Raw genomic sequence first — 18,485 nt, 5'->3', positions numbered from 1 at the left:
GTCCTTGGCCTGAAAAACATCTAAAGGCCCTGTGTTTCTCATAGCATGAAATGTGTTGACGAGTAAAGAGAAGATTCAGCTAAAAAACTGGGTCCACTGTTTTAAGTAGAGTGAAAGAAAAAGGAAGTGGTGCTCAGAAAAATATGGCTTTGGGCTGCTTGACAACTAGATGTGGAATTTTCTTTTATCTAATAAAGCAACAATCATGGCAAAAAGGTTAATTAAAAGTAATTTAATATGCTCTAAAGATAACGGACTACTGTGATCTGTGTCAGCTGAGAGGAAATCTTAGAATGACTGGTGGAAATACAATATCAAAGCTTTTCACAGGATTTCAGAAAGGTTTTGATCCTTTCTGAGCCATTATGTCTTTCTTAGCGGCTTAATACCACCTGAACAGCTGTGGCTCAGGTGGTAGAGCATGGTAGACTGGGTCATCTACCGATCGATTGGGCCCTGACTTCTCCAGTCTCTGTGCAGAAGTATCCTCGGGCAAGATGCTGAACCCCAGTTCATCCACATGAGTGTGTGTGTGTAAATGTTAGATGTTAGATAAAAGTGATATGTGAATGGGTGAATGACACTTTCAGTAGAAAATGCTGTGAGAGCTCAACCGAATATCGAGGTGCTATAAAAATAGCAGTCCATTTATCAAAATGGGGAAAACTGTAAACACCAAATCTAAAAATCGAAAGAATGTCATCAGCCTTCGAAAAACCCCACTGCACATATCTTAATACATTAAACTTAGTTAAATATAGACTGGATATCTCTTCTTTCTGGTAACAAAGTTTATTCAGTCTCATTTAAGTAAAAGTTTAATTAAAGGATTAGAAATCTCTTTTTTAAATGTGGCCTGGCCATGAGTTGTTTCAAACAACACGTGCGCGCTACAAACACGTAAACAGTTCTTATGCAATAACAGATTGAATTCAAAACAAGTAAAATTGCAAAACACTTTTAGTGCAAAGTTAAGAGCAGTCACGCTGACTTAGAGTACTATCGTCTTTATCCTTCAAAATTGACCTAAATTTCCGCAGAGTAGCCTGCAAGGTGTTATAACACCCAACATCACTGACAAGAGTAAGAAGTGGTCTCTTTGGCAACGCTGAATCATCGTGTTTGAAAAACACTTGTAGCTAAATCGCTGTATAAAGGTGGGAAGTTCAACCACTGGAGTAAAAATATGAATTCCTGTGAGTGTTAAGTTACTCCTTATAATAATGAGAAGGTAAATAACACTGCGAAGGATGCAGGACACGATGCTGACATCTTAAATGGGATTCATCTGCTATGCATATGACCTTTTTTCCTTCCCAAAAAAGAAAAACGCACTAATAGCCATCTTCTGCGTACATTTTTCAATGCCACTGCTGCAGTGTTTTTATGTAGAAAACAAAAAGCAGCTGGATTGAATTCACTTGCTAAGTGATAATGTAAAGACAACATGGCTGTTTTTAAGGCTCTTGTCGTTTCTGTGTGCCCTTGTTCTTTGAATAGAGATGAGCCTTAGCAAACTATTCAGTTGTACACTTGTAACTGTATCAGTACTATTTATTCATAGCCAGCATTCAAGCTAAGGCATGCTTCACTGAGTATCCAGGATGCTGTGAGCCTCTCAGCAGTATTTTAATGCTTTAGAAAAGGACCACGTTGTGTTTTTTGTTTAATCTCTTTTGTCGCCCCATGGGGACTCAGAGTGTGTACCTCATTGAACAACACTGAACATGCACTTTTATTGAGAAGACTTTATCTCTCACCTAAAAGATCTAGCAAACTAGCTAAACTTCAATAACCTCCAAAGCTTTGTGGGTTGGCTAAATGTTTTTATTCTTATCTTTAGATTTCAAAGCTACTTTACTGCTAACACCTTCCCCCACTCACCCTGGTAAATCCTTTTTTCGTGGATGCCTGGACACTATCCTTCATTTCGACACACAGCCTACGGGAATAACAACTTTCTGACTTGACCTTTGTAAACACTTTTAGTTTACAGTGTGGGCTCAGTCACTCATTTCTGGTCATACTAAAAAAAAGTATCTATTGTATAAATTTCAGTCATGCTATGTTTCAAAAAGGACCACATCTGTATTATTTTCACTGCTAATGACTTGTTAATCTCAAACAATTAGCCAATAAGCAAGTGGTTTATAGTCAGACCCGCCACTTCTCTTCACACCTGGTTTGTTTAAACTGAGATGGTGATGGTGAAAATGGTAAAATCTTTGAAATGGGCCAGTGCAAAACCTGGTTCTGCTGGAGCTTTCTTCCTTTTAAAGGGGAGTTTTTCCTTCCCACTGTCACCAAGTGCTTGCCCATGGGGGTCCTTTGATTGTTGGGCTTTTCTCTCAGTTATTGTAGGATCTTTACCTGACAAAGTGACTTGAGGTGACTGCTGTTTTGATTTGGTGCTATATAAATAAAATAAAATTGAATTGAATTGAAAACTCATGCTGAATGTGAAGAAACCTAAACACGTTCATTGCGACGCAACTTCCCATAACACATACAAGCAACTGGAGTCTCTGAGTTTGTATTGGTGCTTTCCCAGATCAAATCACTGAAGTCACATTTTTTAGTGTGTTATGTAGTTTCAGTAGGATGAAAACTGACTGGGAAACAGATTCAGGTAAACTGGTCAGGTCACATATATAATCTCATTGAAAAAAAAGGTAGGAAACCCATGTTGGTTTGTGTTTTGTTTAAAAAAAAGGATAAAATAAAAACAGCTCTCTTTTCATCTCTTAAATTTATAAAAAGTGATAGTTCAGTGCCATTGACAGGTGACAGAAGATTTTAATTGATAGTTTGTTCACGCACATCATTCACGTTCCGTATTTTGGAAAATATGCACATCACGATTATTTCTCAAGCATTCAGATAACTTTGACAAGGTAGCGTGTTCACTTCACCATGAGCCCTCTCTGAGGAGCGCTTCTGTTTGTTTTCTTATACTGCATGACCTGCTTATTTAAGAACGCTAAAAGTAATGCATTTGTCACTACATTTATCATACCCTTTCCGCTAACCTTGATGTGCCACTTCTGAGGAAAGTCAAACCTCCCGCCGGGCCTGAAGCTGGTACGTTGGTTATTTGCAGAGAAAATTGCTGGTTATGATTAAGCGAGCCGGTGGCAGCGTGTTGGGATCTTGTCTCTCAAGCCTGGAGAAAGAATCACAATATAGAGTGACAGAAGGGGATTTTCTGCATTTCTTCCTGCTTGTCACCCTTTCTATGCATATAAACAAGGCTAACATGCACTGGAGCTGAAAGAGTGATGCTGGATCAGCTAGACCCCACAAATCACATCAAGGCTCACACAAGCCATTTCTTAATTTTTTTCTGCTTGTACTTTGCATGTCTGTACAGCAGACTACATCAGTGATTCTGAGGTGAAGTATAAATAAAATACAATTGCATGAATAAATTTAGGCTGCTGTGTTGTTTTTAAAGATGCGGCTGCCACTAAATCTAGGCTCTCCAGCTTTATCTCTTTAAAATTCTGCCTACAAACCACTTCTCTAAATCCGAATCACTGAAATGTGGAGCTTATTATTTCACAGGAGAGGAATAGCACAGAATCCAGACTCTGCTTGCATTAGAAAGAGTGTGTGTGTGTGTGTGTGTGCGTGCGTGCGTGCGTGCGTGCGTGCGTGCGTGCAAATGAATCTTTATGACCTCTTGTTTGTGTGCCCAACACTCGTTTCATCTGCGATGTCTGAGATTGAAGCGTCTTTGTGTGTAACCCACCATGTTTTATGTGTATCTGCTCTCTGCCGCTCTGACTGACAGAAACAAATCTAGTACTGTGTTGCTTCTTGACTTACAATGTCTGTATGTGCGTCCTTGAACACAAACACACACACACACACACACACTCAAATACCATTGTGTTTTCCTTCTCCCTCCCTAAACCCAGATCTATCAGATATGAGAAAGATTAAGAATTTCTTTTGCAAATATTTTGACATAATTATTTCTCGGCTTTGTTGAGAGCTGAGGCGGGACGAGGGCAGCGTGTGTGGGCAGAGAGGGAGGCGCGGTGCCAGGCCATATCGGCGAGGGGCAGAAGTCAAGCTCCAAAACGGATGTGTTTTATTTATGTGGGCAACGTGAAGTTGCTTCAGTTGTGTCGAGACAGCACGCGGTTTATTATTATTTGATTTAAGTCCATTTTCCTCATCAAGGCGAGTTGATCTCAGCCGGGAGGAGGAGAATCAGTTGGCAAACAATGCTCGGCGATCAAACACAAAAGGAAGAAAACAGGCATCCGAGCACATGAGCAGTTAAAAGCAGGGAGCTTAAGTTCAAGCTATCTGTGCCATTAGACGGAGACGGTGAACTCCAGCCAAACTCATGCTGGAGTTCATTCTCACACAGTGTTGTCATACGTTTCGAAAACGTTGTTATGGTGAAGATTCAGGCGCAGCATTTGTTTCACTGTCACCAGTGGAAAAGCGATATGATAAACGCCTATAAATGCAAAGCTAATGGATACTGATCTATGGACTTCTGCATCAGCGGTCAGATATAGCTTTCCTCTTTGTAGGTTATTTAATAGTATCACTTATTTATTACATTGCAGCAGAGTCTTTTTATTCTCTTGATCTTTACTGTGCTTCTTACGTCGTTTAGTCATTTCAAACTCTCTCTTTTTCTGGAATTCACCAAGATTAAACTGATTGATTTTCCTTCCTTAAACGAGCACAATCCCTTCTTGAACTGGCCCATCTCCGATCGCTCTGTCTCCCTAGACATCCAGGTCCCATAACGTCAATAATGTAAATGTAATCACCTCTTCTTCTCTTCTCTTCTCTTCTCTTCTCTTCTCTTCTCTTCTCTTCTCTTCTCTTCTCTTCTCTTCTCTTACAAATGAAATGCCACGTCACCATAGCTGCTGTACTATACTGTGGGGGTTGAATACTGAGATAGGGAAACTATAACCTCCAGGTATCCACGAGTCACTTTACAACCAGTAATACCACTCTGGAAAGCACCAAGACCACAGGCTGGTTTATATTCTGCTGCATACTCGTTGGTAATATATTCAGGAACTCTTTAAGCACAAGAGGCATTTGTGTGTGTGTGTCTGTAAGAGAATGTGTGAATGCACTACTCGCAATGGGGTGCTCAATCCCTGTAGCTATGGTTACCAGGTGGTCTGTCCTCCCATGGGTCCTTATTTGATGACAATGAAGGAAGAGGAAGAGAGAAGGGAGTAACACACGGAGCGATAAGGATAGTAAGGACGTGGTGGTGGGGTATACGTGCCATCTCTCATGGCCAAGTAGCAGTGAGTCTGTGCATTGTGCTTCCTCTTTGTTCCTGAAGCACACTGGAATCTGCAAACGCACAGTTTAAGTCACAGTTAAATTGCTGACAGTGTTTGGTTCTTAACATAAACCTGAAATAAATAATAGACATACAAACAGGATAGTGTACACATTGTTCCACCTATCTTCCCTCCATCATGTCTGCGTTGCTCTGTTGGCCTCTCCCCCACTTCCCTGGAGCCAGGTTTGCAAAGCCTTCAGAAGCTATTTCATTTTAAAGGGAAAGGCCAGTGTTTTCTACTGATTAAAAATGTTGCCCCTCCGTCTGAGTACAGTTTGATCTGCATTCAGAAGCATCCAGTGCTGTCTAAAGGGAGCCAGGAAGAACAATATATAGTCTGGCAAGGCCTCTAATCGGCACTGGTGACTATAAAAGTTCCCAGAGCGAGCCTCATGAACAAATTGATCAGTGCTATAAGATAAAACTGCTTTCTTTGTACATGCATACGCTGGAGAACGTCAGGGTGTAAAACATCTAGTAAATGCAAACAATATCCCACTGTTCCACTGCTGCTTCACACCGGCAGTCCAAACCCGTCATATCGTCTTTCTATCTTCTTATACTTGCTTGTAGTTACTTATAAAGACAAAAAGGGAAATTTATTAGATTACCTGTTATAAAGACAAGAAAACACAAATGTTTTATATAATTATATATGTAATATATTTATTTAAATCTGTCAGCAGTCTGTTTAAAACAAAAAATGACATTTTTTTTAAGCAAAAAAAGAAAAAAAAGAATTCATGCTATCCAGCATAACATTCAAGCACTAAAGCGGTTCTTTTTCTGTTCAAGAATACAAGTAAAAAAACTGTAATTTGGCATCTCACTCAAAATATAATAAAGTGTTTTTACCATTTTCTGCTTTTTTATAAAACAGTACACTTTGAAATCCAGTAATGACAACAATAATTATATATTTTAGCTTTAAACTATCATTTTGATTAAAGAGTTTGTAAATTCTGGCGGATTAACCATGACGGAAGCAGAAACACTGATTTTGATAATTACCAGTACTGTTAATTTAGGGCTGCTGCTCTCATTAAATGGTGATAATAAATTCGTTAAGCACTATGTAAGCTATAGAAAACATAATGATTACCTGATTTGTTTTGTTTTGCTTGCTGTGTTAAACAGATCTGTTCCTGATGTGATCTCTGTGCTGATTTTGAAGATGAAGCTCATTTACAGTTTTTAAGATTTTGTTAAAATGGCTTTATTGTTCTTTGTGCTGCTTTGTTGGAGGTATTTTCTTTCCTTGTGTGTATTTGGTTGTTTTCTATTGTTTCTATTGGCCATAGCTTTAGGTAAATTGAATAATGTAACTACAGTGCAGTGTTTTTCCTGTGATTATTTTATAATATAATAATAATGCAATAATGCAGCCAAGTCAGATCCAAAACTGTATAAATTCATACACTTTTCAGTTTCACTGCCCTGTCATGAAGGCATGGGAAGATTAAGTACAACTTTTATGTCATTGAATTCATATACTGCTTATGGTGCTTATGACCACTTAGGTAGCTGACTTGCAAATTTCATGTCAGGTCAAAAAGTACAATACTCAAGCGGCAAGTAAAATCCCGTCTGCTGAGAGTCTGTCTTTCCCTGATTAGCCTCCCTAAAAGAAGAATGGTGATGCTATTTTCCAGAGAATTGATTGGTCAGTGTATGCCCTCCACCTTAAAGAGCACTGAATAACCATGGCGATGTTACTGGCTAGGAAGTGGCCTTTCCTAAGGTTGCATTAACTGGCTAAGCCACTTATTCTGCTTCATAGTATACCTCGGCCATGTCGCTTTGACCACCAAGCTCAACACTGCTGGGAAAGGGGGAAAAAAGTAGTTAATTTATATTGCAGAGATGCCAAACATAAGACTCGGGGGCCAGAATCTGACCGGTGAAAAGTTGAATCTGGCCTGCTGGATCTTTTAACTATATTTTCAGTAGTTTTGCAGCTTTTTCTATTGATGAGGATTCCCCACTACTATTGCCAATCATTTTACACTGAAGTAAGTAAACCAACAGATAAACAACTAAATAACAAGAAAGTTCTTGTTTTTTCCACTATTTGTGAGCCAGACACTACATTTATCAGAATTGCCATATTTTCCGCACTATAAGGCGCACTTAAAATCCTTTAATTTTCTCAAAGATCAACAGTGCGCCTTATAATCCGGTGCGCCTTATGTATGAATTCTGGTTGTGCTTACTGACCTTGAACGGATTATATGTGGTACACGGCGCTCAAAATATGTCAAAAAATGTTTTAGTATTTTGGTGAGACTTTGGGAAGCTACGAAGCCACACCGCTTGATGGATTGTTGGAGCTACCGTAGGCAGGAGCCTCACGGAGTCGGAGTAATCTGGGTCCAAAACTCCATCCACTTCACGTCCCAAAGTCAAATGAACACTGAGGCATCACTGAGAGTTAAAAACTGTCTAAATTCTTTCATCTGTAATAACATGATCAGCGTTGCTGCTTTACCAGGTGTAACAATTAAGTTTAACATCCAGGCATCCATGAAAACAGAATTTATTAAATTTAACAGAGTTAGAAGTTAGCAGGAAGTTAGCTCGCTAGTTTCCACCTAAACATGACATTGCATGTTCTGACTGAGAGATTTGTGAAAAAATTCAAACGTACAGCTCTGCTATCACTTCAGACATAAATGAAGACAGAAAACTAAACAGCAGCGACTTTTGTAGGGTTACTGAAGTTGGGCTAGCTGGTATATAATGATGTGCTACATGATCACTAGCGACACAACTATGTTAGCATAACATAAACACAGTGAAGCTGGAGGATGAATGATGAATGAATAACTTTTTTTTCCACTCGATAAAAGTTAACGTGAGGGTTCCCGATGGTTAGGGACAAATGCAATCACCTGGCAGGATGCTGTAAACCAGCGGTCTCCAACCTTTTTTGCGCCACGGACCGGTTTATGCCCGACAATATTTTCATGGACCGGCCTTTAAGGTGTTGCGGATAAATACAACAAAATAAAACTAGTACCGGTACCGAAAATGCTATTTATTCATAACACACGTGAAAAGACCAAGGAAAACCGAGTAAACGATAAAAACGATAACAAAATAACGCTGAAAACCGATAAAAACCCTGAAAACTATACATTTCACACCTGATCCTCAACTCTCGCGGCCCAGTACCAAACGACTCACGGACCGGTACCGGTCCGAGGCCCGGGGGTTGGGGACCGCTGCTGTAAACGGACCAAATTTCAGTCATGAGAACAACTGAGATCCACAATATGAGGTTAGCCATAATATACTGCAACAACACAGGAATAGAGCAGCTGCGAGGGAATTCAACATTAATCAATGGTACAGAAGTGGAGGAAGCAAAAAAGAATGAGTTCATCTGTTTTGTTTCGCTTAATGCGCTTTATAATCCGGTGTGCCTTGTGGTCTGAAAAATACGGCATTTAACTTTATTTATTTTTGGCTCCTGATACTTTTTGTGATGAAATCACTTGGGCTGGGCATTTTTCTTTAAACAGATGCTTTCTTTTATCATTTTGTTGCTTGGAACTCACAGCTTGCGGTGCATTGATGCTAACTGCTTCACACACCAATTAATGGGGGCAACAGTGGGGCCAAAGAGACTGAGAATCAATGATGTACATGTGCAGTTGTGTATCTCGCTTTTGCTAATATCTGTTAGAGTTTAATGACAGATCCTCAGGTTAGGAGATGCAGCTCATTAAAGAATTATACATGTGCTTTGCTCTTACGCTCCGTCTTTTATGCAAAGCTCTCTGTGCTGCTCAACACGGAAGAGATAAAAGTAGCAAAACTTTATGCGAGATGCTGCAAATCACAGAACATCTACTGAAAAGGTCGGCAGCATGGTTGGGTTCACTAATGCTGCCACACCCATAACCTCTATCAGACAGACCGTTCATTGCCTGTCTCCTCGTCTATCAACCCATCTATCTGCTTATTTTCAGCCCGCCCCTCTTTACCTCTGACTCTCTGGTCATGTCGGCACTTGAGGGAGATTGTTCATGCAAATCTGATTCGACATCATCTGTATATTAGTCCTCCTCTCCGCAGGGATGCTATTATTCTCATACTTGACCTTTTGGAGAAGCCTGCTGCCCTTGCTTTGTCTAGCTGCACCTCCCACAACACCCTCTCCGGCTTGCTGTTGATGTGTAGCCTTCAAAGAGACACTCTGCTCGCTTCATTCTTTCATCCACCTTCACCCACCAATCTTCCTGTTCTGCACAGCAGTGCTTTGAACAGGCACACACATGCTCAGCTATCCTCATTTTGAAACACTAACTTAATGATTGCCTGCATGCGTGGTACTTAAGGGACGTCTATAAACTGTAACTATGGTGTTACAATGTATCGTTCTTAAAATCTTACTAAAGTGCTTGGAAATCTTCTTCTTCTTCCACCTGTTCTTTTCAGGTTTCACCACAGTGGATCATTTGCCTCCATCTCACCCCATCCCTAGCATCCTCCTCTGTCACATAAACCCTCTGCATGTCCTCATTTACTACATCCATGAACCTTCTCTGTGTTCTTCCTTTTTTCTTCCTTTTCCCTTGGAAATGTAATGGTAAATTACCCAGAGGGGTTAGAGAGGATGCGTTTCATTTCTATAGATACTCATAACATAAAGGACAAGCATATCGTTTTCCATTATGCTCTTATATGTATTTATTTGTTGATTTCTTTAGCCTTCATAAAGATAGGACAATGAGAGAAGGCAGGAAACAGAGATACACAGTAAATGACCTCAGTGTGGATTCAAACGCAGGCCTCTGTGATAGCTTTATGGCATGTGGGTCACCTATTCAACCCAGTGAGCTATACTGGGACCCATACTCTCTTTTTTATAGTCAGTAAATAACAAGATGACTGCAGTGAATAATACTGCAGTACAGTGCCCTTGAAGGTTTCAACAGGATATCAGAATCACGCTGCTTTCATTGCAAGATTGCATAGAAAGTAATCATTCATGTCAGGATGTACTGAAGTTGGAAGTCAGCTCCTTTCTTTCTTTGCTTTTAAAGAAAATGTCGCTATCATAATATAATTTAATTCTAATAAGCACTTGCTGAGGGAATAATCTACAGCTACCTTGTACCATCTCTTTCTGCTCTGTATGTGTGTGCGTGCGTGCGTGCGTGTGTGTGTGTGTGTGTGTTTCCTCCCTGGGGAACTGAGGCTGAAGTAATGAAATGCTCATTACTGATTCAGCTGGAAATGCTTGGGATACATTTACACACACACACACACACGAGCTATCCAGACGCTTTTCAAGGTCACCTCGCATCATTAGCTTGTGTGTGTCTGTGTGTGTGAGCGAATGCTCCGTGTATATAAACTGAGGAACAACAAGACTGCCCCTAATTGGGGCCTAAATTGACAGTTCTGTACAGTACACCACAAGTATTTGATATCGCATGCGATCGATCATTAATGCACTTTCTATTTCACACACGCACACATGCTTAGCGCATATACATCTTCACCTTTGCTGTCAGTTCATCGTTAACTTTGGCTCCTCAGATCATGCTTCTCCTGACAACTGTTCCATGGGCACAAACAAACAAACACACACACACACACACACACACACCTGATATTACCCTCTGCACCAAGACAAGAGCACAAATACTCTTCTTTTTTTGCCTGACACATCCAAATGCATTGAGTTCTGCTTCACACACAGGCCGAGCTGATCAAAGCATAACTAACGAGTTTCTGTGACACACACTGTGTTTTTGCACACACACACACACACACACACATGCAGCACATACACTGTGGCGTCTGCTGCCATTAGGAAGAAGCTGTGCTGTCAGTAGGGTTTTGTTTTAGATGGCCAAATGGAGGAATCAGACACAGCTATGCTGATGTTTGGGTAGCAGCTTTCCCGGAATAGTTGTTGCAGGAATGCTAAAGTGTAATATTACAAACAGAGCTCCAGATGCAAATTATGATTGTGGCTACAGTTTGACTGCTTTGTGTCTAAAATAGGAAAACATGAAAACACGAAATATATGATTTATGTGTCACAAAGACAAGAATGAATTTCTCCACCCCAGTGGCACACATTGTGTTTTGCTTGCCTTTTATTGCCAATGTTTCATACAGTCCTCACAAAAAATATTTTATTTATTTTTTAGTTTATTTAAAAAATTTTCCCAGGAGAACGTTTACCAGGAGAGCAAAAAGGGCATGGATGGATATATTTATGTTGCATTAAAAAACATAAATATATCTGACATTAAAATTTTAATTAGGTCTTGTTATTGATCATGATCCACAGCCGATGAGAAATGCCAAACAAGAAGCATTTAATTGTTCCTGCACAAAACGAGAAAAGAATACCAAGGAAAGCATTTGGAGGCCGCAAAGTAGAAGAATCTTAGCTTTCAAAGGGTTGCAAAGCTGTAAGGTTCTGACAGCCATCACTGAGCCACACGTTGTAGTGTGCAGGACCTCTCTCAAGAAAATATGTTGTTGGTGGTGCAGAGAGAGAAGACACTTCTTCTCCCAAGAGAGATGGCTAAAGCTGGGCACCTTTAACCCGCAGCCTGACTCAGCAAGAGGTGCACACATCATGTAACACTGGATGCCATACTGTGCTTCTGGAAAGCAGAAGTTCATGTTTTACCAATGAGGCTCTGTGTTTCCCTCTCAAAAGAACACACATTTTAGCAGTGTGGAGAGATGCTGGTCAATGAGGCAAACGAGTCAGACATTAAAGTGAAGATTAAACTGCTCAGATTGTGTTATTTTAGGAAAGTGAAGCAACTCTTATGGTTCGAGTTAGTCTGCAGTACATTAATGTCAGCTGAGGTCCTCTGAAGTTATATGTAAGGAGAAACAAAGAGCGAGGAACTCCACGCTGGGCATACAGTCTCCTGTCTATGGGTCACTACAGCTCTCATTTATGGCAATTCTCCGCCTGCTTTGGACTCTTACTGTCACCTCTGGGTGAGTTCTTCAGCTAAATCCAATTTCCTCCAATTCCGTTGTTTTGGAAAAGTGTCTAAATTACAACTCAGGGGTGACAGGGACATATTTATTGTTTTGGAAAGGAGGAGTTAGTGAATCTGTTCCCATTTTTATCCAGCCGCCCTCTACAGCCATTACAGTTGCAGTTTATTGCAGGACATAGTGACCACTGGTGTCCTGCCTTGTAAAGTGTCAGCTCAGCTCCTTTGGGGATGCAAACTGTGCATGAATGGAGCTGCTCGCTGTTTGTATGGAACAACACTGAAGCTTTTGGCTGATGTGCGATAGCACGGAAACTGCAGTGTATTACTGTAGTTCACTGACTGTCCCTCAGTATGTCATTAATTTGCCCAAATAGACACACAAACACACACACACACAAACACACACACACACACACACACACACACACACACACACAAGGATAACCCCATCCTTGCAGGTGGCAATAAAGGTTAAACTACACCATGAGTAGGTCCAGAAGCAATCAATCACCTGTAGCTGTGTGTGTCCGTACACATATTTCTAGACAATCTGCTATACGTGATGTGTTCTGGATTGTTGCTAAGAAACAAACATGCCAAAGGGCATGTAGGAGGAGACTGTGTGTTGTGACACACACGTGCACACACACATACAAGCTGAAGTGACACGGGCTCAAGCAAGTAAATCCAAGTGGAAATATCAGAGAAGGTTTACAATTAAATTTCTTGCCTTTTTTTACAAGACAAATTGCACAAAAAAAGTCCAAATTTTAAAATTGCATTTAGCTAAAAGGACGTATGCTGAAGTATTCAAGTGTTAAAGTGTTAAAATGCTAATATAGTTTCATATACTGAGAACAAAACTCAAAAAAATATTTATGTCTGAATGCTGCTCTCTGATCTAATCTAGAGTTGCTCTTAGTGAGAAGCAGCAGGCTGTGGATGTTGCCCTTGCATCCTAATGCTTGCTTACTGTTGTTCGCAGTTATCTGTCGAATGACAGATCAGTGCACCCCGCCTTCTTCGAGTCGCTGGGTGGGCTGCTTGAGGGTGTTTAATCCAGTGACTTCAACGGTCACATGGGCAATGGAGGGGTGTGATTGGGAGGAACGGCCTGCCTGATCTGAACCCGAGTGGCGTTCTGTAAATGGACTTATGTGTAAACCACAGTTTCTCCATAATGTACACCATGTTTAAACACAAGGACACCCTAGGTCACAGATTGATGATCAGTTGTGTAATTGTTGCATCGGATCTTTTTAATCCCTCTGACACATCTTCTGTTAAGGAAGCAGAGTCTGGGCACGAGGTCACTGAGGTAGGTAAGCAACTGTGTTGTTGCCACTGCAACATATATATATATATATACATATATATATGTGAACTCTCTGCATGTATTTTGCTCAGGTTTTAATAGTTTTCCTTCAGTCATCATTTTGTTTCCTGTAATTGATTGGGAAAAATGCCGCTAATGCACTGGGCATGCTTACATCTGCATGCGCGTACTCAGGGGAAACATTAAGCTCTGATGTTTCAAAGTTAATGTTGTCTAACAAAGTGGACAACGCGCCTGCCTCCCTCCTCCCACATTTTTCATCAAACTAAGCTCAGTGCAAAGGAAAGAGAGGCTCGGTTAATATTGTGCTAAAAATGAAACATGAATTCGTCTCGCTGCACTTGTTATTGTGGCAAATCAATAATGACACGACCCAATTCTGTCTCCTAAACAGGTTCAAACCAGATGTGACTCGAGGTTTTTGATTCTGATGGGAACAGATGGTCACAGAGCAAGACCACACACAAACACAGGCGTGAATGCAAACACACACGTTTGTTCAGATAGGAACCCAGGGTCCCATATTGCTCCATGCTGCTATTTGTCAACGGTGCACACAATAAAGGACAGATGCCTAATTGGTAAACATTCTGCTGCGAGTAAATCATCTCTATCATCGGCACAGACGCGGTGGAAAACAAAAACACATCAGGCGTCTCGCACGCTGATATTTTGAAGGAGATTGTCCGTGTTTCTGTTTTAAATTTCTCATATTTTCTGTCTGTAATACTGAGATATAATATCTGTGTGAGTGTTTCAGCATTAACAAACTCGCCTCATTCCTCAGCGACTGAAAGAAGCTCTTTGTCTATTGTACTGCATGACAATATGTATTGTAAGAGACGGAATCAGATTTCTTCCCAAGCAGGTGTGTGTATGACTCTGTGTGTGTGTGTGTTAGCGTGTTTGTGCCAAGATATTACAGAGAGCGAGAGCTCTTTATGAACGAGTTTTCTTGCGACAGTGCAGGTGTGTATGACAATGTCTCAGACTGAAATATGCGTGTGTGCAACTGTGTTTAGCCACCGGCAAAGTCTGTTTCCCTCCTGTCCTAATCCACTCACTTACCTAAGTTTCTCCTGCGATAAGTCTGGAGTCCTTCCAACACACACACACACACACACCTATATGAAAGTGCGGCCGCATACCCATTAGACAAAGCAACATTTTGCACATCTGTGTGTGTTTATGCCTTGTAAGGTAACGGTATTCACACTGTGCGAAGCTGTGGGTGGGTGCGGCGAAGTCCATAAATCTTTTAGTTCTAATCAACAAAACAGTCATAAATAATGCAAGATTGTGTGCAACCATGAGAGTAAAAACAGAACCAAAATAACTTCCACAAGTATTCTCTCTTAATTTAATGGAGATTTTAATGCCAGATTTTCATCAGTGAGCATGTTCTGGGATCTTAACTTGATCTTGATCTAATCTTATATACTGTCATGCTAAAATCATCTTATTTTTTGCTTTTGTTCAGGGGACGAGCCAGGTGATGCACCCAGCGGTCGTAGTCCAGTAGGAAAGGACAGGACCCCACCTCGTCGTCGCCCAGTCCTGCCTCATCTTCTTCCACCTACACAGGTAAGTAAAAAGAACTCAGAACAATAAGTAAACATGACAGGTTAGCAGACATGACAATAATTGTCTGCCCATTTCAAAGACAAAGAAAGGGGCGGGAACGTATCAGCCAAACAGAAGTGAAACAAATCCCGTACATCAACACTCATACAAGTGCAGACAGACTCGAGAGTTATTTGGAACAATTCTTTTTTTTGACAACCGAATCGATTTTTGCCGACTTTCATGGAGCATTAGGGACGGATCTGTAGTTGTGCATCAGTATCGACAATTCTGAGGCCTGAAATCCTCTGACCGTTTTCCAATACTTTTTGGGTTATTTCACACCCACCCACACCTCCTTCAAACCACTGCAATGAGCTCCTCTGATTAATTACTGAGAAGCAAACGCAGAGTGATCGATCAGCCCGTCACATGCAGAGCTCTGTCAGAGAGAGCTTGATGCAACTTGATATCAATGTTGTTCCTGGATGACGCACTTTTCATTGAATAGTGTCTGCTGTGTGATGTAACACCACTGCTTGCTCTCCCTGAAGTTCAATAAACATACAGATGGGATCGTAGATTTAGTTTTTGTTTCTATTTTTTTAGTTGAGCAACTACAGCAAACCTAGTTTTATTTCTAAAGATGTACACATACTTACAAATGTAAGTACAGCGAAAAGTCTTGAGTCGCCCCTCGTTTCTTTATATAGTGGTCCCTCGTTTATTGCGGGAGTTACGTTCCTAAAAATACCAGCGATAGGTGAAATCTGCGAAGTTAGCTAATTTTATGTTTTACCATTATTATAGATGTTTTAAGGCCCTGTAAAAACCACTCACTCACCTTATAGTTTCCGAGAAGCATGTTTTCACACTTTCTCTTTTGTTAAAACACCACAAACCTCAGAATATAATTATAGAATGAAACCAAAGGCACCCACAACATACAGTACAGCACTTCAGAGTCACACTGCTAGCGATCGAAGATTCATGTAAATTTGACAAGCTGAACTCATTCTATACTGTACAGGAGACATGACACGAGATTGATGGTCTACAGCCAATCAGGACGCAGAACACAATGCGCTGTTAAAAAAAAAAATCAGCAAAGCCAGCTGGTGTTGCGAAAGGTGAACTGCGTTATAGCGAGGGACCACTGTATTGTACCACTGCTTTGAAGGTGTTTTTATTTGTATCTGTTATCATATCTATCTATCTATCTATCTATCTATCTATCTATCTATATATATATATATATATATATATATATATATTTATATTTTCTTGTTAACTCTATTTTCTCTAATGTTGTATCTTATTGCCTATCCTCCGTCAGGTGCCTGTTAAAGGCTCCGCCCACACGATGACTTTTGAGCCTTTGACCCTGCTCTCTCTGCTGCTCTTTCTGCTGTCACCATGGGAACCACGCTGATGAGGAGGAGAAAGATTTGGGGCTGTACAGTGACAGGAAGTGTTGAAAGACTGTATTTTTGTGTGTGCGCGTGTGACGCTGAGTACTTTCTGTAAGCACAGCTCAACCGAAATGATTGTTATGTTGTTCTGGGTCACCTAGCTGTTGGTTTAACACAGCTACAGGTGCGCAGTATGCAATTTTTTGTATTACCTGTACTTACCTCTACATGTGTTCATTTGTATTTAACTTTTATAGAATAGACCACACAGCACTACTGACTTTTTTTGAAGTGATATGTAAATACAAATATATATATTATATATATTTATATAAAGAATTTCTAAGGATAACAAAGGATTGAGTGTAAATTGAGGTTATTCTAGATCAGAGCAGGACATTAAGGGATGTTTGGTTTAGTATTATCTTTAAAAGATGTACAGTATCTTCCACAGACACTAAGACCTGTAGCAAGTATAGTTCATGCTGAGGACCTCCCTCATTAGCGAAGCAGTTTGGTTGGAGGGAACGAAAACTTGTGAAGCCTCATTAATGAAGAAGATACAGGCTGTAAAAGTTCATCTAGGCACTTTCTTAAAAAAGCAAAACAACCAGCTATGTGTTACTTCAGACTATTAACAGATGCTCTTGCAGTTTAGTGAAGATGTTCACAGTTTGCTCAGTAATTGTGCAAACTGTAGCTAGCTTATAGGTTGTGGAGAAATTTGTTATGTTTCTTCTTCAGATGCACAGTCTCCAAAACTGTAAAAGCACCGTACTGATGAATATAACAGATGTAAGTAAAACTTGAAATTCAATTATTCAACAGAAGGCTCTGTCAAAACATAAGAATATGAAAAAGCACCCAGGAAAAGAGACAACCATCTGCCTGAACAATAAATAATGCGATGTCTCATTTTCATATGCAAACATGAACTGTCATGTGCTTTCAAAGGCTGGCTTCTCATCCAATTTGTATTAATTTAATTTGCTTTCTCCTTCAGTGAGGTAACGTTTAAGACATTTAACAGTACTGTAGGCTTGTCTTTACTGTTCAAGCTTTTTCTAAATCTGATTTTTGTGATATCAGATTGTCTCCAGTGAGGGGAAATGATGGAATACAGAGATAGTGATCAGGGCACAGCTGAGCCGAGATCCAAACGTGATTTAATTAATAATTCATATTTCAATTATGACTGAAGATTGCCGAACCAGTCCGCATGCATTTTGTGGAGTTTCCCTCTGAGTGTTATGTGGGTGGTACTATGAGGTGTCTGGCCTGTTGCTACGAGCCATTCGATCCTTATACAACCATTGCAAGAACTTGGTCCCCATAGCCAGGAATGAGTCGAACTTGTTGCCGATGGTGTTGGACTCCACCAGGGCTGCCCTTTGTCACCGATTCAGTTCATATCATTTGCAGATGATGTGGTTCTGTTTGCTTCATCAGCTGGTGGCCTCCTGCTTAAAATGAGAATAGTCCTCGGCTGTAAAAGGTTGAAGTGCCCACCCCATGTCACGAGCGAGAGGAGAGGGGAGCGAGAGATGGACAGACACACTGGTGCTGCGGCTGCAGTGATGCAGACGTTGCATCTGTCCGTGGTGGTGACGAGAGAGCTGAGGGTCCCTGCGTCCCTACCCTCACCTATGGTCATGAACTTTGGGTAGTGACCGAAAGAACGAGATTGCGGATGATGGCTGGCCTCTCCCTTAGAGATAGGAGTTTGACCAGAAGGGGCTCAGGGTAGAGCACCTCCTGCTCAAATCATGATCCACATGATCCACATCGAAAGGAGCCAGTTGAGGTTGTTTGGGCATCAGACAAGAATACTTCCTGGGTGAGGTGTTCCG

The 18,485-nt window shown here is 40.7% G+C and overlaps 1 protein-coding gene across 2 annotated transcripts in view; it reads left to right on the top strand.

Annotated features, from left to right (window-relative positions):
- The window catches only part of gpc5b (glypican 5b), a 54,428-nt gene extending 36,650 nt beyond the window's left edge, over nucleotides 1-17,778 (top strand). For both annotated transcript variants that reach the window (XM_040031507.1, XM_040031506.1), the window contains exons 10-11: nucleotides 15,141-15,244; nucleotides 16,560-17,778. In XM_040031507.1, coding sequence (XP_039887441.1) covers nucleotides 15,141-15,244; nucleotides 16,560-16,655 — 200 coding nt within the window. In that variant the 3' untranslated portion in view covers nucleotides 16,656-17,778. The remainder of the gene's footprint in view (nucleotides 1-15,140; nucleotides 15,245-16,559) is intronic.
- Nucleotides 17,779-18,485: the final 707 nt, after the last annotated feature.

The sequence above is a fragment of the Simochromis diagramma genome, unplaced genomic scaffold, assembly GCF_900408965.1.
Source record: "Simochromis diagramma unplaced genomic scaffold, fSimDia1.1 OVJJ01000284.1, whole genome shotgun sequence".
Taxonomy (NCBI): Eukaryota; Metazoa; Chordata; class Actinopteri; order Cichliformes; family Cichlidae; genus Simochromis; species Simochromis diagramma.
The sequence above is the reverse complement of the archived record's forward strand: the minus strand, read 5'-3'. Positions and strand labels throughout refer to the sequence as shown.